This window comes from Oreochromis aureus, linkage group 3 (assembly GCF_013358895.1).
Source record: "Oreochromis aureus strain Israel breed Guangdong linkage group 3, ZZ_aureus, whole genome shotgun sequence".
Classification (NCBI taxonomy): Eukaryota; Metazoa; Chordata; class Actinopteri; order Cichliformes; family Cichlidae; genus Oreochromis; species Oreochromis aureus.
Genome location: NC_052944.1, coordinates 58,452,068 through 58,479,641, shown reverse-complemented (window position 1 = coordinate 58,479,641; position 27,574 = coordinate 58,452,068). Strand labels below are relative to the sequence as shown.

Genomic DNA, 27,574 nt, shown 5'->3' with positions numbered 1-27,574 from the left:
AATTTTTAAGTTAACAATAAATACAATTATTGAGTACCCCCATACTTAGAAGAGATGAGTTTGTGTACTTAAATCTTTTGAGGTAATCAGTTTCCACAAAAGTTTTAAGTTCAGTCAACTTATTCGGGTTTACAGTGTAGTATCTAAAATGAGTATAAGCATGCAAAGATATGAATACTCTGGGCCAACTTAGAGCGCTGGTATTTTTGCTACTATTAATGATCCTCGGTTGTTCCTAAATTCCAAACAGTAACTAAGATTTATAAGCTGTTTGAAATAGTGATACTGAAAATCATTCCTTTATGTTTAGTCCTAAGTCTTTGATAAATAATTCATATTTCAGGTTTTCAAAGTGACAACATAAAAATACTCCGTTCTTGTAGCAAACGAGTTCCCAGTAGTTCAGTTCTTTGGAATTTTTAGCCTATCTACCTGCCTATCGATCATGCTCCCTTTTTCACTTGCCCTATAATCAGCTGATTTCACTTCTCTGTTGGAGGAAAATAGTGGTGCAGACTAAAGTGTGGATATGGACATTACAAAAGGATGAAGTTAAGTCATCCTGCTCACACAACTTTGGCTCTTTACTAGTTCTTGCACAGATTGCATGTTAACACTAAGCTAGCCAAGAACCCAGAGTGACACTAAAGTCAGATGTTCGATGTTAAAACTCATGATTCTAAATTGAGTATCTGTGTTAACCTCCACCTTTACTCCTATGCCTGTTAGGCTGTCAGAATTCCTCTCTCCTGACCAACACACCAAAACTCCCTGAGTCAGGAATGTCAGGCTATGGTGGAACCAATCAGGACATTTCACTGGCTCAAATTAAATTAAATTAAATTAATCACATAAAGAAAGTTAAAAACAGACTCATTGGATGGTAGGCAGTTTTTTTTAATATACATTTTCTCAGCCCTTCTCAGTTTGAGTGAAACAAACTGGTAACGCTTCAGCATACCAAGACATTTTGGACAATTTCATAATGATAAAAATAATAACAATGGATTGCATTTATATAGCGCTTTTCGAGACCCTCAAAGCAGTTAACAATTCCACTATTCATTCACACACTGGTGGAGGCAAGCTACAGTTGTAGCCACAGCAGCCCTGGGGCAGACTGACAGAAGCGAGGCTGCCATATTGCGCCATCGGGCTCTCTGGCCATCACCAGTAGGCGGTAGGTGAAGTGTCTTGCTCAAGGACACAACGACCAAGACAGACAGAGCAGGGGGTCGAACCGGCAACCTTCCAGTTATAAGATGAGCTTCCCAACCCGCTTAACCACGGTCGCCCTCATACTGCAAACCAGACCTTCTTGTCCACACAAATTGGCTTCTGGAAGAATAATCTGATTCCCGCAATTACACTCCTAAACCTTGCAGAATGCAATCCCAGAGTAGTTTAAGCTGTTCTATCTGCAAAGAATGAGATGTCACTGAAGTTCATATCCGTGTGAAGGCAGGCCAGTGGATATTTTTGGATGTATGGTATGCAACAGCAAAGATGGTGGCAGAAGTTTAACTTCCAGGGGGGAAAAAAAGCCTACTACAGAGCACGCCAACATCATGAATCAAATTTAACACATTTTCACTCGGTGCTTTAGACTTTTCTCTTACTAACACAAATTTATTATGCACCTATGTCCCATAGAGATGATTAAGAGTTATCCCACAGTTGCTACCAGTTAGTGTGAGGAGTGCTGTGGAGAGATGATTGGAGTCAGGAGCATCAGAAAGGAGAACAATTAGTTGTATTGATTATTTCTCTGCCCTTCTGTTTCACCCATGCACTGGAGCTGCTGAGGGACCACTCCTGTCATCTTCTGTTAAAAAAAATGTGTTTTGCATTCTGTCAGTAGTAAACTTTAACTTTTTTCCGCTGTGGGTTTGTGTCCAGGTTTTATCAGAGTGCATGACAGCCACTAATGTGACTTAAGCCTTGGATATGAGAGGCACTGTCATATGTTTGTATGACCCCCATTGCTTGTATACATGCCTGAAAATGTCAGGGCATGCTCCTAATGAGGTCACAGATGATGTGATGGGGGATCTCTTCCCAGATATAGACCAGGGCATTGCTAAGCTTGGACAGCCTGAGGTGCTACCATGACAGAAACATAATGTCCCAGAGATGTTATGTTGGATCTATGTCAGGTGAGACTCTGAGCTGGCACCACACCAACACCAACGCAGACGCCCCATGAGTGGAAAAGATGCAAACATGAGGGCGTAGTCTCTGTCAGGAGCCCATGCTCTGTATAAAAGATGGACGGAGCTACCATGACACCATGGCGTGATTTCTGATGCTGACCCTGATATAAAACCTTAACATTATCCAAATGGAAGCATTAAAAAAATATTCAATTTATCCTAAATGGCAAAAATCACCCACAGAGGTCCAAATAATTATATTTTTTCACCAACCTACAAACATGTATATTTCTGCTGTGCATTTGGACATTTTAATTGTCATGAATAACTGATGAGATCACCTAATTGGATAATGAGTTAGATCTGAGTCTGTGTACTGAGATGAAAAACGTATGAGTAATAATGAGAAACTGTACGAGTACACGATGACCATGTGTAGTACATCCATTCCTAGAAACCAGCACTGCACCCCGTGACTTACTTTAATACATCTTCAGCATTGATGAAACCTCAAACATGTAATCATGTTAAAGCTGTCAAAGTATCTGCACGACATTTAACCCTCTGGTCTTGATCAAAATCACCACCCTTTCAGCTTGTTCGTGGCCAAAAGTGGCCGCCTACAGATTAGGTCTGTAATTTTTATTATTTTTGGTTTTTTGCCATTTTTTTCTGCATAAAGCTTTTAAGTAACTTCAGGTCTTTCCATAAATATAAAATAATTATTACTTTTTTATTTTTTAACCCTTTAAACACCAGTTTGTTTGTCCACTGCACCAGCTGGACGACAACCTCAAATCTCGCAATTTTATATAATTGCATTGCTACTGAAATTTCTTGTATTATTAATAGTAGAGTCTGGGGCATATAATTGATTCACATCAACATTGATTATAATGCATTGTTATTTTAGTGCATAGAGAGCAAAAACATAAAAACTCCCTCTCAGCTTGTTCGTGGCCAAAAATGGCCACCCCTTGTTTACATTTACAAAATGCTATAAAATTCATATATATTAAGAAAAATGTCCAGTTTTTTTTACATGATTTTTTAGATTAGCATCAGGGCTGTTCATGAAAATCAAAATTTCATTAAAATTCTGAAATTTAACCCTTTAAATACCAGTTAGAGCACATAATCATAACAACTCATAAATAGACAAAATCATAAAATCCCAGTTTTTTTTCTAAATAATACATGCCATCTGATTTATTTGCTAACCATGATGAAGGTTAGATGCATAGCAATAATTAACAGCATCAATGACATTTATGCATCTTTGGTTTTTTGTGCAGTGACAGAAAAACAAAAAAACTCCCTCTCAGCTTGTTCGTGGCCAAAAATGGCCACCCCCTGTTTACATTTACAAAATGCTATAAAATTCATATATATTAAAACATTTTTCTACTTTCATTGACTTGATTTTTTAAATTAGCACCGCTTCTAGTCATAAAAACCAAAATATAATTCAAATTCTGATAATATACCCTTTGAATACCAGTCAGATTATGTATTATTATAGTAAAAATAGTAATAAAGTTCACATTTTTTAGCATATACATGGTGAAACCTAATATGGTTTTTATCATCATTGCAGGTCAGTAACAGTAACTGTTACAATGATTTATTTTTACTTTATTTATTTATCTATTTATTTATTTATTTATTTATTTATTTATTTATTTTATTTTTTTTGCGGGGGAGGGGGGGGTGAATGGCCAAAAGCAATGTCACACATGGTGTGTTAGTGGCCAGAAAGGCAATTTAATGACCAAATAATCCCTGCAATCACCAATAAAATGATCAAAATTTATATTCCAGTATCTGTGTGCTTCTGTGTGCATCCTCATTAGCAGCCACACTAGAGTGGTTTTTGTAGGCACACTTTCTACACCTGGTTCATGGGGCTGCTCTTCTGTTCCTTTCACGCATCCTTTATTCCCCATCACCGACTGCTGGTTCCTTGTGTGTTGCTGTCAAAAGAAGCATGTTCCTCCGTTGCTTTGGCATGTGGGATATTGCTGTGGTAGTTTTGGTGAAGCCAAAGACAGACAACAAAATCTTCCTCTGTTGCAACTGGAGGAGCTGAGGAGGAAGCTCTGGGTTGTTTCCCCTGTGCCGGTTTTCATCTGAGGAGTTCCTCTGCCAATGTGACCGAAGGAAAGACGTTGTCCTCGGAGCTCCTCCGTCAGTTGGAGTCTGAACCCCATGCTATTTTTTACTTCCTGAGAACTTCCAGTGTTTTCATCCAACATGCTATGTATTGCTTTATTCTGGTGTAGGTTTTATCTCCACTTCATCTATAATCCTCCAATCCTCACACCTTCGCCTCCCGTGCAGGTTTGTAAGGGTGCACAGCAGCTAAAAGATCTCCTTTGTTATAAAAAAGTCAAAAGTAGATCTCAGGCTGCTAATGCAGGACTAGGGTACTGGATTGTGGTGCAGTCTCTCTTCAGTAGTGGGAGCCACATGGTTTTCCTTTCATGGCGGATCCACTGGGTCGCCGGCTCCTCAGTCTCAGAAAATGCTCCTATGTTCTTTTGGGGGGGGGGGGGCCTCCACCTCCATGCCCCCCAACCCCAATCCTCCCCCAAAGAAGAGGATTCGGGCACTGGCTAGAACTCAACATCAGTGGTGATGCAGTCAGCCTCTTTGAAGATTGTCCCCTCATCTTCTGGAGAGGAGGTTTCTTCATCTTCGGCAGATGTCTTTTCTTCAAGGGCAGAGGACTGCTTGCTGTCCTTGTTCTCTGACCAGATCATATAGGCAGTGCTTGAAGCAGTGATGATCTAATTGCCATATTGCCAGAATAAATGATCTGGAAGCTGTTAGGCTTACTTACAGCAGTAGCTCTGTCTGCACCTGCATAAACTCCAGGACACGTTTACAAATAGTGTTTGTTGTTGTTTGCGCTGCAGCTGCAGCTGCAGGTTTGAACTCTGCAAAATGTCCTGTGATTGGGGGTTTTTTTGTTTTTGTTTTTGTTTCTAGAATTGATATTTTGGGTATGGTATCTTTTGATGAAAAATATAAGAGTAAAAGTGCTTTTAACATGTGCTTCAAAGCTAAGTTTGACTGGGAACCTCAAAGCTCAATATCCTGCATCCACAGAAATTCACTGCAGCCTATGTAATGTTTGAATTTATTCCAGTCTATCTTGCAAATACATGTTTGTACTGCAATGTCATGCACAAACACACTATTAGATCCTTAAGATCAAACCTATGTCAAAATTGTTTCATTATTTTGGCATAGGAGTGTGGTAAGCCATCAAAGGCCGCTACTAGAAACTCAGAATATTACATGAAATTGCTTGCTTGGCCAAAAATGGGTAAATGATGTAATTTGGTAAAAAACACTAAAAACTACAATTTTCATGTGTTGAGTTTAGAATGAAAGCAATTTTACCTAAATCGCATGATATAGTACTGTCAGTAACAAGGAATCAAAAAAGGTGGTTATAATGGGTTTCAATTGGCCACAAATGGCCACGATAGAGCCAAGAGGAGCAATTTAGTGTATAGTGAATATTATTGACATTATTAAGGAGCTGATGTTGAAAATTAAAAAATCTGAAAGAAATACACACCTTTGGGAAGTTTCATTCCATTTGCATTAACAGAACAAAAATGGTTGAAAAGCGAAAAGCGAAGTGGCCACAAATGGCCAGGATAGAGACCGGAGGGTTTTAAAAGAGCGTGAAGGTTCTTGGCATGAAGTCTGCATTCTTTGTGTGGGAACAAACTTTGTTTTTTTTAATTAACAACACTGTCATGAGGACTGTAAGATGATGTGAGAACTATTACTGAAGACCACTTAAAAAAAATCTACAAGAACGCCTGGCTGCTTGGGAAAAATAATAAGACATAAAAGTTGGCTCAAGACTTTGGAAACACAACTTTTGCAGGAGCAAAAGGACGTCAAACAAAAGTCCCAGGAATGAGCTGTGTCCCTGCTGACATATCTGTGAGGCATCTTCAGAGTGACAGAATGCTGCCACTCAGGTCGTCATAAAGGTGAAAATGTGGCCAAATCAAAGTGTCAGACTATTAAAGTGCACAGGCTTGGCATGAAATCGAGTTCACAATGTACTTTGTTTTGGTACATCGCACAGAGGTCAAATGTTTCACACAGGAAGAATGTACAGCAAAGATATGCAAAGTGCTGAGTACAATCCTTGAGCCACCCCTCAATTCTTCGTCTTTTCCTTCCAAGCAAGCAGATGTTTTTGTAAGTTTCTCGAGTGGTCTTGATCAGTAGCTCAACATGGTTTCTGGAGGTCTTTCAAAGTTTCTCTTTGGATATCGACAGATTTACTTCATTCATTTTCTGTCCCATCCTTGTACCTGATAATTTTCTAAATTCCTTTTTCTTCATTTTCTGCTTAAGATTATATAATATACCCTCCTGAGACCCAGCCTATACATTTATTTGTTATTATTATTAAGCCTGATACTTCTTTTGTTCTCCACTTGTCCAGTTTTTAAGGAAACCCTGCACACCATGCCACGATATGCTAAGTCTTTAGCTAATAGCTTTTTGGGAATCGCCTCGTTGGTGCAAACATGCTATTTCATGTTTCCCAAACTGAAATATTCTTCTGAAAGTAGCCGGACACAGGGATGGGACTAGAAATAGTTGAAATATCTGAAAGACCTTTAGAAAACTTGGAGAACTATTGCTCAAGACCACTTTGGAAATTACACAAATGCTGTTTAGAAGAAGCAAATTAAGAAATGAGATGTGGCTCAAGATTATTGCAACTTGAATTGCAATAGTGACCAGTGTTGGGTAAGTTACTTTAAATTAGTAACTTAGTTACATTACTAGTTACTTCGATCAAAAGTAACTCAGTTACTTCAAGTTACTTGTTACTTTAAAAGTAACTAGTTACTAGGGAAAGTAACTTTGGTTTTACTCAGAATTCTCTTGTTAATGTGTTGCTTCCATAACTGGATACCCAGCAAGATTGCCAGTCTTCTAGCTTGCTTACTTGCCACAAGTGCACTGTGCCACCTACCAATAGAAAGGAAAAAATAATGTGCACATTTCCACGAGAGAAATCCCACGCCTGGACCATCGTCGACTGCCGCCATGATTCTAGCCTACGTCACAGCATCATGTGCGCTTTTTACATCCAACACAAAAACTGCAGTCGTGGTGCTTTTGATTGTACTCAGAACTCAGAAATTCTGCCTTCTGAATAGGAAGATGTAGGTAACTCCAGACTGCAGATGAGCTGCATACAGAGCTGGACTGGGACAAAAAAATCAACCCGGGCATTTTGACTAGAGACCGGCCCACCATTATAGGAAAAATCATAAAGCCTTTGAATGAAAACAAACACTGTTGTGACAGTGATGTACACTGTTCTGATGGTATATATGTATCAATCTATCAATTGTTTGTTGTAAGATTCAGATAATTATTTATTAAAAGCGAGACATTTTAAATGAGAATAAGAAAGAAAAGTATTTCTTTGTGCCCCCCTTTCCCTGTTAATGCCCTACCTGGCCCCCTGGCATCACTTTGCTAGATCCGCCCCTGCACAGTTACCAGCTGTCAGCTACATAGAAAAGGATCCTGCTGTTATTTGTCTCTCAGAAACAGTTCATAACTTCAACTCATTTATGTCACCTAACAGGTAAACCTGTTTCTCCATCACCTGTTCAGCTCTGATTCAGTAAGGACATCTCCTGGTTTCATCTTCATGTTTCCCTCTCACCAGATAACCAAACCGATATCATGACCAGCAGCTTTACAGCTGTGGCTCCAGCAAACATCAGCTGATACTAGAAATTAATATTAAATAAATTCTAACAACAGCTGATCAAGATTAAACGTGCTGCTCTTGTTTAACGCGACATCCGCTGGTTTCCTCTTTCTGGCGTAAAGTGGGCGATAAACAAACAAGGGAGAAAAGCCGATCAGCTGATCATTGATCAGTTTCATGATTGAAGTAGGAACAGGAGAGAATGAGAGAAGAAGAGGCAGCTGTGCAGCTTCAGCTTTGTGTCTTTTTCATTGTAGCTGAAGTCCGGGACAAACTGTGTTCCTTTTCACCTCAGTACGAAACGCGTAATATTTTCTCTGAATACGAGACGATTCTGTTTTTTAGGGCACGGTTGTCAACTCTACTAACTAACCGTATGAACAAAATAAAGTTCAACATCAGTAACATAGCACCCACCCAGCTGTATAGAAACTCCGTCATGCTAGCTAGCACGCAGTACGAAAAAGTCAGCATACCGAAAATAAACTCCACCTAAACTTGGTTTATATCTGACTCAGATAGACTGCAGGTCATAACTTCTTACCTGAAGTTCAGTTCACCTGACACGCGGACCGGCGGCCGCTTCGGGTCTCTCCTCTTGCCTCCCTTTTCCTTCATCCACCTGCTGGCCTCCACCACTTGCTAATGTTATTGAATCTGTGGAAGCTCTGCGAGAGCCACCACACGAAGTAACGAATAACGAGCCTATCTAAATCCCAGTAACGAGTAACGCGTTCCTGATTTTGGCATAATAACTAGTTACCGTGCTCGTTACCACAATAATAACGTAGTTACTGTAACGCGTTACTTAATAACGCGTTAGTCCCAACACTGATAGTGACACATAATCTGCAGTCTTACATTAATACAGAGGTTCCCAAAGTGTGGGGCCCGCCCCCTAGGGGGGGGCGCAGAGCCATTGCAGGGGGGGCGCGGTATGAAAAGAAAAAAAAAAAGAAAGAGCGCTTGGACACTGTGGACAGGTTTTTGACGGGGCTCCCACACAAACGCAAAGCAGGAGATGAAGCATCGCCAAATATGTTTCCAAACCAACTTCCTTCCAAGCCAAAGACTAGAAAATATGGTGAAGCATATCTTCCCTTTGGCTTCACCTGCACAAGTGCCGAGGTAGGTCTCCCCTGCAAAATTAGTTTCCCTGTGTCGGGAGCAGCGCTGGGCTCTCCAAATCACAGACAAACAGTATCCCACATTCTTGATTTTTAGTTCACAAACACTTCTTGTAATAACTAACTACTCCTGACATTTTGGACATGTTAGCTCTTTATGCAGTAAAGTTACAGCGGGATACAAATAATATCAGGCTGATCCTGCCGTAATTTGTTTCCCCGGTTCAAATCACGGACAAACAGTATCCCACAGCTGGTTTTTTTTTCCATCCTTTTCCCCATGTCCAGTGTGAGTGTTGTTGTATATCACACAGTTAAATGTGACTGGTGTCACTTTTCACTGTTTTACCTCTAATTAATTGTATAAACACGGCAAACCAAAAATGATCACATCAAACACTTTTGTAAAAGCTTTTAGAGCAAACTTCCCGGCAGTGCCTGAAACTTTTCTCTTTGCTCGTTACAGATTGGTTTGTATCTGAATAACTATGGGACACAAGCAGCTCTGGTGGTTTTCACATAAAGCCCTGATCCTGTGGTAAGTCTGAGTGTTTATAAACAACTACACACATTTGTTAATGTTTAAATACTTTCTAACACAAACGTTGTTTTCATCTTAACGAGTCTGACGTTGTCTCTGCTTTGTGGTCGTAACATTGATTGTGTTTGTTTCTGTCCAGGTGTGTGATGTTCAGGTTGGTGGAACCACAGTCAAAAGGATTAATACTACTTCTTCAACTCAACCTTTCGTAGACCTCAGTGGATGCAGACACTCAGGTAAATATATCAAAGCTCCAAACTCGACTTTGGCATTCTGCAAAATTGAACTATTTAAATGTTGCTGTCAGGGGTGGTGTGGGAATGAGCAGATTCGAATGCAGAGCTCCTTTAAAGAAAACGGTGGATTTATTTACAGTGAGGTGAAAAAACAACAGTTCAATGCCTAGTGAAAGTGCACAGCTGCGGTCTCCTCCTTCTCCTCCTGACAGTGCTTGTGGCCGTGAAGTGATAACACACATGCAGTGACATCCCCCAAACAATTATCCTCAGTGGGTCCCGTGACTTCTCTCCGTTCCCGACTCCTAGTGACAAAACACACATACAAAACGCTGACTAGACAGTCCTTGGCTTAAAGTAAGCTTTCACACAGAAAACACATCCGAGCAGTGCTACCGAGTTCCACACAATAATCCAGCACCGACTGAAGCCCCATCACACCGTTAAGTAGACTGCCCAAAGATGGCGTATAATGAGCCACAGTGCGGGAACACTCTTGGGAGCACTCGTCATCACATTAACTATTTATTTTCTATTATTTATAACTTTATTTGTAGTGTTCTTCCTACAGGGAGTGCAGAATTATTAGGCAAGTTGTATTTTTGAGGAATAATTTTATTATTGAACAACAACCATGTTCTCAATGAACCCAAAAAACTCATTAATATCAAAGCTGAATGTTTTTGGAAGTAGTTTTAGTTTGTTTTTAGTTTGAGCTATTTTAGGGGATATCTGTGTGTGCAGGTGACTATTACTGTGCATAATTATTAGGCAACTTAACAAAAACAAATATATACCCATTTCAATTATTTATTTTTACCAGTGAAACCAATATAACATCTCCACATTCACAAATATACATTTCTGACATTCAAAACAAAAACAAAAACAAATCAGCGACCAATATAGCCACCTTTCTTTGCAAGGACACTCAAAAGCCTGCCATCCATGGATTCTGTCAGTGTTTTGATCTGTTCACCATCAACATTGCGTGCAGCAGCAACCACAGCCTCCCAGACACTGTTCAGAGAGGTGTACTGTTTTCCCTCCTTGTAAATCTCACATTTGATGATGGACCACAGGTTCTCAATGGGGTTCAGATCAGGTGAACAAGGAGGCCATGTCATTCGTTTTTCTTCTTTTATACCCTTTCTTGCCAGCCACGCTGTGGAGTACTTGGACGCGTGTGATGGAGCATTGTCCTGCATGAAAATCATGTTTTTCTTGAAGGATGCAGACTTCTTCCTGTACCACTGCTTGAAGAAGGTGTCTTCCAGAAACTGGCAGTAGGACTGGGAGTTGAGCTTGACTACATCCTCAACCCGAAAAGGCCCCACAAGCTCATCTTTGATGATACCAGCCCAAACCAGTACTCCACCTCCACCTTGCTGGCGTCTGAGTCGGACTGGAGCTCTCTGCCCTTTACCAATCCAGCCACGGGCCCATCCATCTGGCCCATCAAGACTCACTCTCATTTCATCAGTCCATAAAACCTTAGAAAAATCAGTCTTGAGATATTTCTTGGCCCAGTCTTGACGTTTCAGCTTGTGTGTCTTGTTCAGTGGTGGTCGTCTTTCAGCCTTTCTTACCTTGGCCATGTCTCTGAGTATTGCACACCTTGTGCTTTTGGGCACTCCAGTGATGTTGCAGCTCTGAAATATGGCCAAACTGGTGGCAAGTGGCATCTTGGCAGCTGCACGCTTGACTTTTCTCAGTTCATGGGCAGTTATTTTGCGCCTTGGTTTTTCCACACGCTTCTTGCGACCCTGTTGACTATTTTGAATGAAACGCTTGATTGTTCAATGATCACGCTTCAGAAGCTTTGCAATTTTAAGACTGCTGCATCCCTCTGCAAGATATCTCACTATTTTTGACTTTTCTGAGCCTGTCAAGTCCTTCTTTTGACCCATTTTGCCAAAGGAAAGGAAGTTGCCTAATAATTATGCACACCTGATATAGGGTGTTGATGTCATTAGACCACACCCCTTCTCATTACAGAGATGCACATCACCTAATATGCTTAATTTGTAGTAGGCTTTCGAGCCTATACAGCTTGGAGTAAGACAACATGCATGAAGAGGATGATGTGGACAAAATACTCATTTGCCTAATAATTCTGCACTCCCTGTAGATTATGCATTGCATTCTTGAACATGAGAGAGAGAGGGAGGGAGAGAGAAAAACAAAACACCGACACAACAGGCAGCAGCCCTGCGGGGGCTGTCAGACCATGACAGTTGCAGTGATGTTTGTGCTCACAGTTGTTAGACGAGTCTGTGAGTGTCTGTGAGTGAACTCAAATAAACTCTCCTTCAATCCTCAGGTGAGATGTATCCACCTGGTACAATGATCAGCTCTGATCCAGAAACCTGCTTCAGTCTCACCTGTGATGAGACCGCAGTCCTCCACACCTCCAGCTGTGGTCCCCTGGAGCGTTGTCAAGGCAACAACATGTAAATATGTAATCTTTAATATTTCAAAGAAAAGCTGTGATCACACAGAGACTCATTGTCTATTGTGAAGGAGCAGCAGCAGGAGGTGTTAGTATTACATCAGCAGTGACTGAAATTCATTTTGAACAGCAGCTCTAATCAGAGCAAAGAGCTCAATGAACAGTGAGTTTGATAAAAGGCTCACACTTCATACACAGCTGCTGATTCATAACTGGATTATTTGATGACTCAGGAATCAATAAAACACCGACTGCTTCCTCCTGATGCTTAAATGTAGCTGCAGATGGTCCCACATCATGCAGCCTGCTCACTTTGTCATGCTGGCATTTTCTGTAGCACCACCATCAGGTTTTTCTCTGAGATGTCTTGAACATGAGAACTCGCCCTGGTGGCTGCAGCACTCAAAACCAGTTCATGATGATGATTGTGGTTGCTCACTTTTTTCTTTACTTTTGTCAGCTGTGTGTTGGACGCCACCTGCACTGTGACCGGCCCCACTATCATCGACGTCCACGGCCAGATTAACTCCATCCAGGATCGGTGTGCGTACTCTCTGTTCTCGACTCCGTCACTCCCAGACTTCCAGGTTCTGGGGAACTTTGAGGACCGGCGTCGTACAGATGTGAGCTTTTTGGACAGTGTGACGCTGCGTGTGGACGGGCATTACATTCACCTGGAACAAGGTGGGAGAGTTCAGGTAAGCGACCTACAGCCACAGTTCATGTGTCAGAGTGGAGTCTGATCCAAAGTCCTCCCTCATCCTCTGCTGTGTCTCCTCTCATCTTTCTTCTCAGGGCTGTTAGAAGCAGTTCTTTCAGAGCTGCTGAACTCAGTGGTTGTTGCTGTGAAATCAGCCTGTTTGTGTGTTTGACATGTTTCACTCAGTGTTTCCTCCACTTTGTCTCTGCTGTGATGCAGCTGGACGACTCCACGCTGACCCTCAGCAGCTCACCTCAGCTGGTTCACGGTGTGCAGCTCTCTAAGGACCAAACTGGAGTCACTGCCAAGCTGTCGCTCTCCAACCTCACCATCTCTGTCTTCTTTGACGGCGACACCGCACAGATCCGCTTAGAAGGTACAGAAGATAAAGTTTAATTCATGTAACATGAACTGTAAACTGTGCTGTTATTTATTGAGCTGCTGTGTTTGTCCAGTTTGAATATTGATGCTGATCTGACTCATTCTGTCCTGATCCTGTGCAGGACCTGCTGGTTCATCTGTGGAGGGTCTGTGTGGAAACTCCAGCAGGTCTCTGAGTGACCTGAGGCTCCCTGAGTACAGCTCCACCAGGTAAGACCTCATCACAAGCTCACAGTCCCTCTGACTGCTGCTGCTGATGTTGCAGATATTCTGTGTTTGTATGAATGAGCCTGAACTTTCTTGTTTGTCGCCCCCTAGCTGTGAGATGCAGTACAGTGAGCCTGCTGACAGCACGATCAACTGCAACAGTGTAACTGAAAGGTGAGCAAACTGATCCACACAGCAGGAAGCATCGGATTGTGTTAAACTTTGATCATGTGACTTCAGCACAGATGAAAGATAAAAACACCTGAATTTTATTTTACGTTTTTCCATCTCTGGTACAGCTGTAATCTCCTGAAGGAGGCGCCCTTCTCCTCCTGTAACAGTGACATTGACCCAGAGCCCTACATAACCGCCTGCACCAACACTTTGTGTAAATATCCTGCAGTGGACGGACTCAACTGTCAGTTCCTGAAGGCCTACACCAGAGCCTGCAGTCTACACAACCACACTCTGGATGGCTGGACATCAAAGACCGGCTGCTGTAAGACCTTAATAAGACCTTAATAAGACCTTAATAAGCTCTCCTTTGTTAAAGACCTGAACTGTGGATTTTTAGAGCTCACATGTTTTCAGGATAACACATCAGTGTGTTCCTCTGTAGCCTCTGAGGTCTTCTGTCAGGACAGGACCTGCAGCGATCACGAGTTCTGTGGTGAGAAGACGGTCGGTGGTGACACTCGCTGCTTCTGTCGGGCCATTTTTGCCTCCAAGTACCAAGCAAACAACTCTTTGGGTACGACAGCTGTGACATCACCATGCCAAAAGGGCTGAATAATGGAGGAAAACTTCTAACTGTGATTTTTCTGACTGATATTGTGACGTTCAGGTGATCCAACGGTCTGCATGCAGGACTCTGCTTCACTCACTCTGGTCGGTTGTCTCCTGGAGGACAAAGGCATCGACTACTCTGCCTTACACCTCAACGACCCGACCTGCAGGGGTCAGGTGGACGAGCTCACCCACATGGTGACCTTCAGCTTCAACAGCAGCAACAGCTGTGGGGCGGTGGTAACGGTGGGTTTTATCTCCTCCTCTTTACCTTCTACAAGCAGCCAAACATCTTCCAGCATCTGCTGAGCTTCTCCTGCTCTGCTCCAGTTTGGGATCTTTCTGTGGGTTCAGCTTCACCTCTGACCTCTGTGACTTCTCGTCATGTTGCTGATCTGTGAAGTTATTTTCTACTCAGACAGTTCCAGTCACAAACTAGCTCAAGGAAAAACACAAATAGGAGTTCACACAAGAAGTAGTACGGCTTGGTGAACAAGATCAAACTTTTTGGGTTCAAGGCACAGACGCAGATATCTGACAAGTAAAAGACTAAAGAGAAAACGCGCAATCTGGATGACAGACTTCCTGGCCAGCTTGTTAGTAAAACCAAATAACCACAAATAATTGCTTTAAAAGTGTGACACCAACAGTACCACCAAGATCCCAAGATTGAGTTCATTGACTCCAACAAGCTAAAGGGAAGTTTTGCAGATGATCTAAAGCTAGAGCCTGAGTCATGACAGTTGTCATTAAAAGGCTGTATCATATGATCTATAAAAGTCTAAGAAATAAATTAGTGTAACAAATAGAAATACTTTATTAGAAAAAAGTAGTCCTGGAATTAGTATAATATAAATATAATATAATATAATTATATAATATAATATAAAGCTAAAGCTTTGTATTACACTCATGTTAAAGAAAAAGCTAAAGATCATAATATTTTACTTTGGAATCATTTAAATAATTTTGTTAATAGATCATCTAGGTGGTAAAAAATTAGGTAGGAAGAAAATTAAGGAACTGAATTTAAATGGTACAATTATTACACAGCGCTTCTATGGCACCTCTATTTATCAAATACTTTGTATAATCAGTAGAAGAATTGACAAAAAATTAAAGTTTTAATTTTTTTAATTCTTCAGTTCTAACCAATGATATAATAGCTCTTGTGTTATTTAACTCAGCACCAACACAGTGATAACACAGAAATCATGTGTGACCATTTTATCAAAATATAAGATTTTTAAAATGTGCACAATGCAGATACTCTTGACCAGTGTAGCAAAGTTTCTTCATATGCAGGTAACCCAAAAATACCCTCGATCCGGCTGTGCTTCTGTGGTGAGTGTAAGAAAGCAGGTACACGAGACAGAATGACTCTGGTGGGAAAACTGAATCAGGAGCCATGATGAGATGTACGTAATGTACATACACTGCTTTGCCATTTTTTAATGTTGTTGCAAGTAATCTGGTAGCACACACTCAAAAAAACTTTTTAGCCAAAATGTCAAATGAAATGTATTTGATTGGTATAATTCAGTTAATACCAGCAACATTGTCCTTATAGATTAAGAATTTGAATAAATAAATATTGATTTTGTGTATTTCAGTTTTCTATACGTTAAAATTACTGTCATGTCTGCTGAGAAAAATCTTTTTTTTCTACTTTTTTTTTAATGCACCTTTAAACGGATACATGTTATGTTGTAGAAGCTCAACTGCTGACTGGCTGTTCTGGATGAGGGACACTGTGAGCATATGATCCTTCTCTTATACCGTCTCTGACTCGACTAAAGTGAAGTCTTTCTCTAATGGAACATAATGTGAAATTAGCTGTAATAGTAAGACCTGGCTCAGTAGCACATAGATTTATGTACACTTCAAAGTCCTTCAGTAACTTTTAACGCTCTCATGCTGCATGCAGTGACTGACCAAAATAAATAATTCACACACAGTTTCTGAAATGCTATTCTGCTGGTATCCTTTTGAATTTTGGTGTCACGGTCCTCGTGACTCGAGTCCTTGTGTTTGTTTGCTTGTGTGTTCAGGAGGCTTGCCCCATCATGATCATCATTAAAACATCCATTTCAGAACAAAAAGTGATGAAACACTGGTTTTTACTCTCATCCGTTATGTATTTATTTTTGTCTATTGGAACAAACAATAAGGCAATGAGGGAGGCAGAGCAGCTCGTCAGCAAAACTGTAACTAGCGCAACACAAAAAAAAAAAACCCTTATAATATATGCAGGCATTTCAAAGTTGTGCTGTGGTCTCAGATTCAGGTGAGTGTTGATGTTGTTGGATACTACAGTGCCATTTTGTGATGTGTCCAGTGATATTACATCAGAATTTTAGAGACACTCACACCTTTATACCCTTTTGCATTCTCATATATTTAGATGAATTTAATGATTACTTAAAGGCAAAAATCAGAACTCGACCCACACACAATCAAATCAAAACAAAAAGGCAGCTAGGTTAACAAATTATACTACTCCCCTAACAATGATTCACCCTGCTGAAAACTGATTTTCAATTTCCTACGAAGCAATTATTGCCCACAAACTATATGTTTTCTCAAAATCTCCTCCAATCCTTTCATTTTCCTTTCCAATGCTGGATAATTTGACATCTTTATGCCCAACAAATCTTAAGTATACCAACTCAAAAAATAAAAGGTCCTTCTGTGGTTGAAGGCTTTACTGCTTGTGGATGTATGAGACCTGTGAACACAGATGTGGTTGTGTTTAGGATGTAACAAGTCAAACAAGTTGTTTGTGTTGACTAACCCAACATTCGACAGCCTACAAATCTCAAGGCCTCCTGGGACGTCGTAAGGTGCACCTTGCTTTACTTGCAATTGTTTAAGGATTGTTGATGTACTACATATATACATCTGGTTATATATCAAAAACAGACACTCTTCCCATCACCAGGATTCCAATAAATCTGAGTAAATATGAGATGTAGAGTCATCATCTTTCATAGACTACAGTTTGGTTCTTTCTCCATAAAGCTTTCACTACAACATCTGGGTATTCCATCTTGGGGCTTCACAGCAACACTGAGCTCAACCTGTCACACATTCAGGATCTGGATCAGGACCAATCAGAAGTCAAGGATCATCACTAAAGTCGTCAGCCTGTCAGTCAGTCCGAGTCACCATGGAAACCACCTGAAAAGATAAACCAGACCACAGCGTGACTGCTGAACAACACTCCATCCTCTCTGTCACATCCCTTTGGTTTCTTTTCAGCCAATCACCTCCCACGTCTTCCTCCTATCTGCTCATCATCTGTCTTTGTGATGGACCTTCACAATGATCCTGGACTGTCAGACTAAAGACTAACAACCAGGACTTTTCACTCACTCAGCAGTTCATTAAATGTATCACATGAAGAAAGTAGGAAACACAAACTCATTGGATGGTTGGCAGTTAGTTTACATACTTTTAAAGTGGAAAAAATGATTTGAAGAAGTATGATCATCAAGAATTCTCAAGAAATCACAATCTAATTTGAATCAGTAACATTTCTGCAGTGTCAGTGAGGTTTGACATGTTATTGTTAAATTTATTGGAGGTTTTTCCTCTATCTAAATCATTGTGCTAATAAACAGCACTAACTATCAGCACAGGTCTCAGAATGAGGTCATCTAAAACAGCAGACTGTGTCTTACCTAATGAGTCCAGGCCATGCTGATGAAGGCTTCACCTTCATATCTGGACCTGGCAGATCTGCGTCTGCGAGCAGCTCCAGGACAAGTCTAAAGACAAAGAGAGACAAAGTCCAGACTTTAGAAGATCAACACTGATCCTTTCATTCAGGACTGAATCTGCTGAGAGCAAACATTTTGTGTCAGGATCCTTTAATTTGATCATTTTCAGTGGTTCATTCTGCTTTTACAAAAAAATGAATAATAAATTGAAGTAATCTGTTTAATGAACATAACAGTAACTTCACAATTATATTTGTAACTAGTTGTAACTAGTGGAATAATAATTTGAAAGCTCAATGACTCGTGGATCCAGGGGCTAGATGTAATTGCTGCAGGTTGTGTGGGCCACAATCAGACTTGAGTCTGATCCACTACGCTGTTGACAGAGACGAGTTTAAAGCATCACAACTTCAAAATTTAAAAAAAGAAATGTTTAGCAACAATAAAACTTCTTAGCTTTTATCTTTTTATGAAAGAGAGAACTGAAAACATGCAGCATGTTAAATAAAGAAGCTGTACCGGGACACAGTTGTTCTGTTTGGGGCACAGGTGGAGTTTGCAGTGCAGGTAGACGTCACCAGAGCCCCCAGTGAACTGGAACATGTTGAAGGAGAAGTAGTTGGAGGTTCCCAGTCCGTTTTCCTCCACCTGCACAGTCTGGTCAGCAGGGTTGGCACAGCTGCTCACAGACAGGAAAACACACTTTGTTCAGGAGTCCATGAGAGAGATCAAAACCACATGACTCTCTGAGTCTGTCTCACCCGTTTATGATCAGGTCGTATCTCGGAGTGCTGTCGGGTGATGGCTGGTCTGTTGCCCAGCAGGAGTCGGTCACCACGACGACCATGTCTCCATCCAGCCCGTCAGTCTTCAGCTCCACCCAGATCTTCTGGTTCAGCTGCACTTCAGTGCTGGACTCCACAGCTTGTGTGCGGCCGGCGTCGGTGAAGCTCTGCATGGTCAGAGTGTAATCCCAAACTCCAGATGTGAGGTGCTGGATCACAGAGCTGCAGAACACAAACACACTTCAGCTTTCTCTGACCCACAAACCTCATGAGAAGCTTCACATCTTAAAGTAATTCAAAGGAAACCAGCAGCCACCACACACCTGTCTCTGATCCTGAAGGTCTCAGTCTTGATGTCCGGCTGAGTTTGGACGCAGGAGAAGTCGATGTAGATTTGGTCGTGACGAGTGATGATGTCAGAGGAGCTGTTCTGGGTCATGATGGTGTTTTTGTAGATCACTTGGCTGTTGTCGGTCTGCAGAGTCACACAATCAGATGTTGCTACTGAATATTTTTGTTCATGTTTCCATGTTTAAAATCTTAGAATTTTTAGGTGTTAAAAATGACTACATTGTTTACAACAATGTGCAAAACCACTGGTTTCACTCAAGAAAAGAAAAAAGCCATATTAGACTTTGCCAGACATAAAAAAAGAGCGTGCAGAGCTCTGACAATTTTTTGACACATGAACCCAAGATTAAACATATACCAGAAGGATGATTGAGTCACGTCTTTACTTTAACCACAGGTCCCTGTAAACTGAAAAAACCTGGAAATGTGTGGCTGGAAGAAGTTAACAGAAGTCTGTGCCCCAGCTTTAGTGAGTAGATATCCAGTACTAACTAGCAGGTACGAGGTTAGTACATGTGTAGAGTTTATGGTTCAGCAGCTTCCTAACTGAACTATTTTTTTTGTGAAATCCAAATTGTGTTTTTTTTGAGCAAACAAGCCACAGAGGTCAGAGGTGAAGCTGATCCCAGAGAAAGATCCCAAACTGGAGCAGAGCAGGAGAAGCTCAGCAGATGCTGGAAGATGTTTGGCTGCTTGTAGAAGGTAAAGAGGAGGAGATGAAACCCACCGTGACCTCCGTCCCACAGTTGTTGCTGCTGTTGAAGCTGAAGGTCACCATGTGGGTGAGCTCGTCCACCTGACCCCTGCAGGTCGGGTCGTTGAGGTGTAAGGCAGAGTAGTCGATGTCTTTGTCCTCCAGGAGACAACCGACCAGAGTGACTGAAGCAGAGTTCTGCATGCAGACCGTTGGATCACCTGAACGTCACAATATCAGTCAGAAAAATCACAGTTAGAAGTTTTCCTCCATTATTCAGCCCTGTTGTCATGATGATGTCACAGCTGTCGTACCCAAAGAGTTGTTTGCTTGGTACTTTGAGGCAAAAATGGCCCGACAGAAGCAGCGAGTGTCAGCACCGACCGTCTTCTCACCACAGAACTCGTGATCGCTGCAGATCCTGTCCTGACAGAAGGCCTCAGAGGCTACAGAAGAACACACTGATGTGTTATCCTGAAAACATGTGAGCGCTAAAAATCCACAGTTCAGGTCTTTAACAAAGGAGAGCTTATTAAGGTCTTATTAATGTCTTATTAAGGTCTTATTAAGGTCTTACAGCAGCCAGTCTTTAAAGTCCAGCCATCCAGAGTGTGGTTGTGTAGACTGCAGGCTCTGGCGTAGGCCTTCAGGAACTGACAGTTGAGTCCGTCCACTGCAGGATATTTACACAAAGTGTCGGTGCAGGCGGTTATGTAGGGCTCTGGGTCAATGTCACTGTTACAGGAGGAGAAGGGCGCCTCCTTCAGGAGATTACAGCTGTACCACAGATGGCAGAATAACAAAAGAAATATAATAAAACATGTTTGAAGCCCGATTATAAAGAAAACAAACAAATTAAAAAAGAAAAACAGCAAAACCTTAGGAGTGGCCAAAACAAAAATCTGGAACTCACAGTAACATCAATAGAACTGCAATTTGAGGCTTTGTTAAATGGTACTAAATCATCCTCAACTAAGATAAACAGCAAAATAGAGATGGATAACTTTCTCAGCAGCACCTTTACTCTTGGCACACTTAAACTCAACAACCTTCCTCCTCGGACTCCCCTGTGTGCCTTCACTGACTAATCAGAAATCAGGAAGTCTTAGACTCAGTTAAATGCGGGAACCAACTAGGTAGATTCAAAACATCATTATTACATTTTGAAAACTGTATAGGTAAACATTCAAACATGTTACTGTCAAAACATGTAATGATTAAATATAAATGGAAATGTGCATATAATTAGCAGTGTAAATATCACAAACACGTCTCTGTAAATCAAATGAAACATGAATTTACTTCTGCATTTCACAGAAATGAAATTAGTAAAATTATTTTAATGACAAAATTGACAACTTCATCAAAAATAAGACTGACTGGACAGAGCTTCACAGTGCAAGCATAATGAATGATAGGATACTGCAAAAGCAACACTAAGAGGCTCTTAAGGCAAACAAATGTGATAATGTTTTGCTCAGGTGCATCACCTGATTTCGCATTAACCGAGGCACTTAAGTGTTTAAATTGAAAACTGAAGGCAGAGACACCCACAAATAAGCAGCAACTAAAGGTGGTTGCAGTAAAGGCCTAGCAGAGCAAAACAAGGAAGGAAGCACGACATTTGGTGATGTAAATGGATTGTACACTTCCTGCAGTTATTGCAAGCAAAAACATTTTCTTACAAACATTAGAAGCAACCCCCACAGTTAAAATTATGTTACTTTGTCCCGTTATTTCTGAGCATCTGAAAACATGGAAGTGTGAATATAAAAGTTTCCAATTGTTGAAACTGAATAAAAGACTTTTGTTAAACCCTTTAATTACAACAAATCTGATGTTAAACTAAATCTAAAATCCCTGATTAAATCTAATGCAGTGGTGTACAGAGGAAAAGCTCCAAAACAAGAAAAAGTTACTGTAAAAAAGTTATGGATCTAACAATATAACACTGCTGTGTGGATCAGTCTGCTCACCGTTCAGTCACACTGGTGCAGTTGATCGTGCTGTCAGCAGGCTCACTGTACTGCATCTCACAGCTAGGGGGCGACAAACAAGAAAGTTCAGGCTCATTCATACAAACACAGAATATCTGCAACATCAGCAGCAGCAGTCAGAGGGACTGTGAGCTTGTGATGAGGTCTTACCTGGTGGAGCTGTACTCAGGGAGCCTCAGGTCACTCAGAGACCTGCTGGAGTTTCCACACAGACCCTCCACAGATGAACCAGCAGGTCCTGCACAGGATCAGGACAGAATGAGTCAGATCAGCATCAATATTCAAACTGGACAAACACAGCAGCTCAACAAATAACAGCACAGTTTACAGTTTAAATTACATGAATTAAACTTTATTTTCTGTACCTTCTAAGCGGATCTGTGCGGTGTCGCCATCAAAGAAGACAGAGATGATGAGGTTGGAGAGCGACAGCTTGGCAGTGACTCCAGTTTGGTCCTTAGAGAGCTGCACACCGTGAACCAGCTGAGGTGAGCTGCTGAGGGTCAGCGTGGAGTCGTCCAGCTGCAATACAGCAGAGACAAAGTGGAGGAAACACTGAGTGAAACATGTCAAACACACAAACAGGCTGATTTCACAGCAACAACCACTGAGTTCAGCAGCTCTGAAAGAACTGCTTCTAACAGCCCTGAGAAGAAAGATGAGAGGAGACACAGCAGAGGATGAGGGAGGACTTTGGATCAGACTCCACTCTGACACATGAACTGTGGCTGTAGGTCGCTTACCTGAACTCTCCCACCTTGTTCCAGGTGAATGTAATGCCCATCCAGACTCAGCGTCACACTGTCCAAAAAGCTCACATCTGTACGACGCCGGTCCTCAAAGTTCCCCAGAACATGGAAATCTGGGAGTGACGGAGTCGAGAACAGAGAGTACGCACACCGATCCTGGATGGAGTCTATCTGGCCGTGGACATCGATGATGGTTGGGCCGGTCACAGTGCAGATAGAGTCCACCACGTTGGGCACTACAGGTGTATAATTTTCTTAAAAATAAAGATGACAGCAAAGCATCAGCATGATGTGAGAAATTCAGTGAGACTTCATGTTTATTTAGGTCCCAAGTGACCTTTTTTTATATATATATATAAATACACCTTAGGAAATTACATCAAGAAATAGATTATCATGCAGATGAATGTAGCATCAGGAATGTTTAATTGAAATATCTAACTAGCGTTAGAGAACTATTTTGCCACACCCACAGGCAAGAGCAGCTAAACCTGAAAGTCTTTAAGGAGTTTTTAACCTTTCCAAACCTCTTGCCACCAACTTCCTGTTTCTTGTTAATCACTATGGTACAGTGGTGGAAATGAAAAGTCATAATTTTGATGAAGTGTCAGCAATGTGTGAACCTTATTCGGGGACTCTTAAACATGTAAAGTTTGGGGCAAAGTTTAAAATCTGGCTGTGAGTTACAGGAATTTCATTTTTCATATCAAAATTTGCCGTTTAGCCAGAGCCTCACTGTTGACTGAAAACTCTGTTGATGCATTGAGCCTTGGTTGACCAGATTGGATCAGCACATAAAAGTATGAAGCATACAATTTCCTGTTGCCACCATCTGGCACTGTGACAATTAAAAAAAAAACCCAAAACAATAAAACAAGAATGCGAATATGAAATACGTTTTATGATCAAATTATCTCTTTGAGAAAGCTGCATTTTTCATTGTTCTTTTTTTGCAAACTGCTGTTTCTCTTTGAGAGACAGAAAAAAGATCGAACTGCTTTTGAAGAACTAATGAAAATTAAATAAAATTATTCTGTGTATGAAAGCAGACGTTCTCGTCTTTGATCTGATCTACTCACTGTTGTCACATTCATAATACAACATATTTTAAAAAAGGCAGCATGGTGGCACAGTGGTTAGGACTGTTGCCACATAGCAAGAAGGTCCTGAGTTCAAGTCCACCATCAGGCTGGGTGTGCCCAGACTCTATATAAAAAGCCTTTAGGGCATAGTTTTGGTTGGCTCTGAGACACCAGGTTGGATTTTGGCTGCTTTAGGTTTGGTTTTTGGTTTTGACACTATTACATGCATCATCTTCCACTCATCCATTACTTCACACACTAATGGTACTGATTACACACACCACTGTTTGTTTTTGACAGTAGGGTTTCTTTTCTGTTTTATTTGTTTAAAAGAATAAAGTAGCTTGGAATACATTCCAATCCCCCCCATGTCTGGGGGGGATTGTCATGACCGTACGGCCCGGTTCGTGACAAGTGGGGGCTCATCCGGGATTTGAACTTGGGACCTCTCGCAACAACAACAACAAGAACAGCACGGATTTTTCTTAAAATAAACAGTTGAATTTATCAGCAAGATGAATAAGCTGAATTTGTTACAGTGCAAATAAATTCAAAGGGTAACAATACCTGTACAATATACAACGTTGCACGCAACAGTCGTACGCAATTTGTAGACATAGTAGCCTCCATAGCAGAGTTTGACTTGGATAGATTGTGGAGAAAAGTAGCAGCAGCGTCCAGACCAGCTATCACACACGTTGACAGTTACAGTTTCACCTGGCTGAGTGGGATGAGGTTCTGTTATCCACAGAGGGGCCTGGGTTCCACACCTGTATGGCTCTATACACCTCTCAGGAATACGAGCATTGGAATTCCCCAGAAACAGGCGATACCAGCCTTGCCAGTTAATATACGCATCACAGTGTTGGTCTAAAGCATTTGTGTTATTTACTGAACGCCACTCATCATTCAGAACAGTGTAGCTATAACAGGGGTCGACACTTTGGGAATCACCTGAAGGACAAAAAGAAAGACATTTTACTACAAGTGACATTCACTCATATTCATACAGGACTTTATTTCGAGACTTAAGCACTGGTCTGTCACACACACTCACACTCTAAAGGAAGCATTGGGAGCAATTTGGATTCAATATCTCTCCCTAGCATATGTCAAAGTGTGGGCTGCAGAGGCCAGAGATTCAAAGTGAGCCTTTAAAGGGTGCTTAAAATATAAAAAATAATGTTCCACCTCACAGAGATTTAATTAAAACATGTGTCTAGTTTGCAAACTGATATCTCAAATGCAATCAGTATTAAATCTGTATGCAGAGATGACAGGACCCTGACACCTCAGTGGACATTGAAGGGTTCAGTGATGGAGGCGTTTAATGGAGTCATGTGACTCTTTCAAGCCCAGGATACCATTTTATTGTTGCACAATTTCATTTTCCTCTTCCTGTGCACACCGAATGGTCTCAGGCAACAACCACCAACTAAATTTCATGCTGTTGTCTATCATCAGGTGATGTTTATCACTTAATGCTGATGTCCACAGCTTATGATTGTGGCCAAATATTGGCACACACATGTCTCCAGGTTCTGAAGTTTGGTAACATTTTCATTAATTATAATAACTGAAATATTCAACAGTTTGATTGGTTGTTGAATATTTGCAGAACTCATCAAGCAGGAGAAGTTTGGATCAGGTAGAACTGTGTATGTGAGAATTTAATGGTGAATGAACCGGACATTCAAGTCAATTTAAAAAGCTTTTTCATTTCATCTCTGGGAAGCGTAGTTTAGACTGACCACATAAGGAAGCTGGTCCAGGTAAATCCCTGCTCCCCTGTGATATCCATAAAATATGTACATTTTCACAAGATCTGAAGAAAATGCAAAACTGAATGACTTATGATATTCATCATCTGTTTTATCAAAAACATTATTGCATATTTTTTGGGGAACTCTACAGTTACCCACAGACTTGATTTGTCTCTCTGTTGTTTAGTTTACATGATAAACATTTAATGAAAATGTGCTACTGTTTAAAGGTTTTTCTTCATTCTCAGTCAGTGTCAGGTCAGTCTCCTCTTTGGTTTAGTTGCTTCTACTCAAGTACCCAAGGATACTTTCAAAATGGCTGCCAGCTGTGTGCGCTTACCTGCTGTCAGCAAGCTGAGAACTGTCAGGATGAGCAGGGGGCGGAGCATGTTGTAGGGAGCCAATCAGCTGACAAAGCTGAAAGACACATGTATCTGATTGGACAGAAAGTCAATCACACTTGGCTCACTCTGCTGACGTCATCAAATGCTGACATTCATGTTGAATATTGTACATGATCCAAAGAGAGAAAAATACCTCCACACACAATGTTTGAATTTAAAAAGAGAAACGTGTAACGACATTGTCTCCGTGATCTTCATTCATCTGTAAAATCAGAGTCGTCACACTGACATTTCACAGATTTGCTCTCTGAACTGGAATGGTGAATGGACTGGTTCTTATACAGCACTTTTCTACTCTGAACACTTGAAGCGCTTTACACAACTTGCCTCATTCATTTTGTTCAGTGTTTTCTGTCTAACATTCACACTCTGATGGACGCATCTGAGAGCAACTTGGGGTTGGTATCTTCCCCAAAGATATTTGGCATGCAGACAGGAGCAGACCTGCTCTACCACCTGAGCTACAGCCACCACAAACTGGAACAAAACACAATTTACTGGAAATGTTTGTTAGTAATCCAAAAGTTTGAAAACTCCAGAGAACTTTTGAAAAGTTAATTTATTTTTAAGTTGCTTGCATTTGCTTCACTTCATTTTTAATGTCTGGACTGAGAAATACCAAACATTATTTTCTTTTAGACATGTTCACTTTGCTATTTGCCTGAAGCATAAGAAGCTGTGTGTGTCTGTGTGACACGATCTTGCTGTGAGTGTCTGGAGTTACTTTTTGATTCTACTGAGAACAAAACTGCATAAAAATCAGTTTTAATGAGTATTTTAATGGACTCTTCTCACGCTTTAATTCATTTTTAAAGCAGAATTTATTTTTATTTTTTTTGTTTTTCCAAAACAATTTGATCCCTACATAAATGGAACTGTGTCTTAGTAAGACTCGCTCTGACAGAAGCTTCATATTATCTTCAGATGAACATTAAAATACATTCTTACTCTGAAGGACTGTGTTGTTTGTTCTGAGAACACATCAGGAAAGTATTTTGAAAATTCTGTATGAACAAGAGGAAAGATTGAGCCCAAAACACTGTATTAATCCTTTAAATAAAGATGCTGAATGTTAAAATTAAACAAAAAATAACAAGTCAAGTAGTGTGTGTTTTCCATCCTCATTTAACTTTTTCTGCTGTTATAGCCCGAGAGCTGCATAACTTCTGTGTTTTTATTCTTCTGCTTGTGCAGCTTGTTAAACTCCTAAAACTGGTGTGTTGTCCAGCAGGACTGTGATGGAGTCGTCCTCCTCAGCATTACAAGGGCCCGATGAAGAGTACAGGTGTGCAGAGGAGTGTGCAGCTCGTCTTACCTCCTGCACGTCTGGTGGAGGATGAAGGCTGTTGTTCAGGAGGCTCAATGATGGTCCTGCAGCTGGTGGACAGATTCGTCTTTTGGTGTCCCTGAGAGGCGGACGGTACGCTCTATGTCTCTATTTCAGAGTCAGTCTTTTTTTATATAATTCCTTGCTGCTGTGCATCCCTGGGAGGAGTGGTGGAGGTGGGTCCATGGTGATACTAACTGGTGTGGAATTCTCATGAATTCTGTGAACAATTCTCATGAATCACCACCTTGTTACAAAACCTGAAAAACTGCAGGTGAAAACTGAAAACACAATAGTCATATTATTACCTCTCATTAACTCTCTTCGAACTATTGTCCTGTTTA

At 41.0% G+C, this 27,574-nt stretch overlaps 2 protein-coding genes across 3 annotated transcripts; one reads left to right on the top strand and one right to left on the bottom strand.

Moving 5' to 3' along the window:
• Window positions 1-9,733: 9,733 nt before the first annotated feature.
• LOC120433978 (kielin/chordin-like protein) lies at window positions 9,734-15,096 on the top strand. Its single transcript, XM_039601268.1, has 10 exons — window positions 9,734-9,830; window positions 12,154-12,283; window positions 12,743-12,980; window positions 13,202-13,358; window positions 13,486-13,573; window positions 13,682-13,744; window positions 13,870-14,069; window positions 14,190-14,321; window positions 14,415-14,602; window positions 15,007-15,096. The coding sequence occupies exons 2-10, from the start codon at window positions 12,159-12,161 to the stop codon at window positions 15,094-15,096; spliced, it is 1,281 nt and encodes a 426-aa protein (XP_039457202.1). The 5' UTR covers window positions 9,734-9,830; window positions 12,154-12,158.
• A 1,384-nt stretch (window positions 15,097-16,480) lies between these two features.
• Window positions 16,481-27,313, bottom strand: LOC120435712 (pancreatic secretory granule membrane major glycoprotein GP2-like). 2 transcript variants are annotated; one of them, XM_039605681.1, is made up of 15 exons: window positions 27,219-27,313; window positions 25,840-25,916; window positions 24,304-24,690; window positions 22,649-22,908; window positions 22,271-22,427; window positions 22,056-22,143; window positions 21,885-21,947; window positions 20,486-20,685; window positions 20,223-20,354; window positions 19,942-20,129; window positions 19,187-19,338; window positions 18,840-19,085; window positions 18,598-18,757; window positions 18,040-18,126; window positions 16,481-17,536 (listed from the first exon to the last, which is right to left on the bottom strand). In XM_039605681.1, exons 2-14 carry the CDS (start codon window positions 25,886-25,888, stop codon window positions 18,040-18,042), a joined length of 2,169 nt encoding a protein of 722 aa, XP_039461615.1. In that variant the 5' UTR covers window positions 25,889-25,916; window positions 27,219-27,313; the 3' UTR covers window positions 16,481-17,536. The 2 variants fall into 2 exon arrangements, with proteins under 2 accessions (XP_039461615.1, XP_039461620.1); XM_039605686.1 differs by lacking the exon at window positions 27,219-27,313 and having other exon boundaries at window positions 25,840-25,931.
• Window positions 27,314-27,574: the final 261 nt, after the last annotated feature.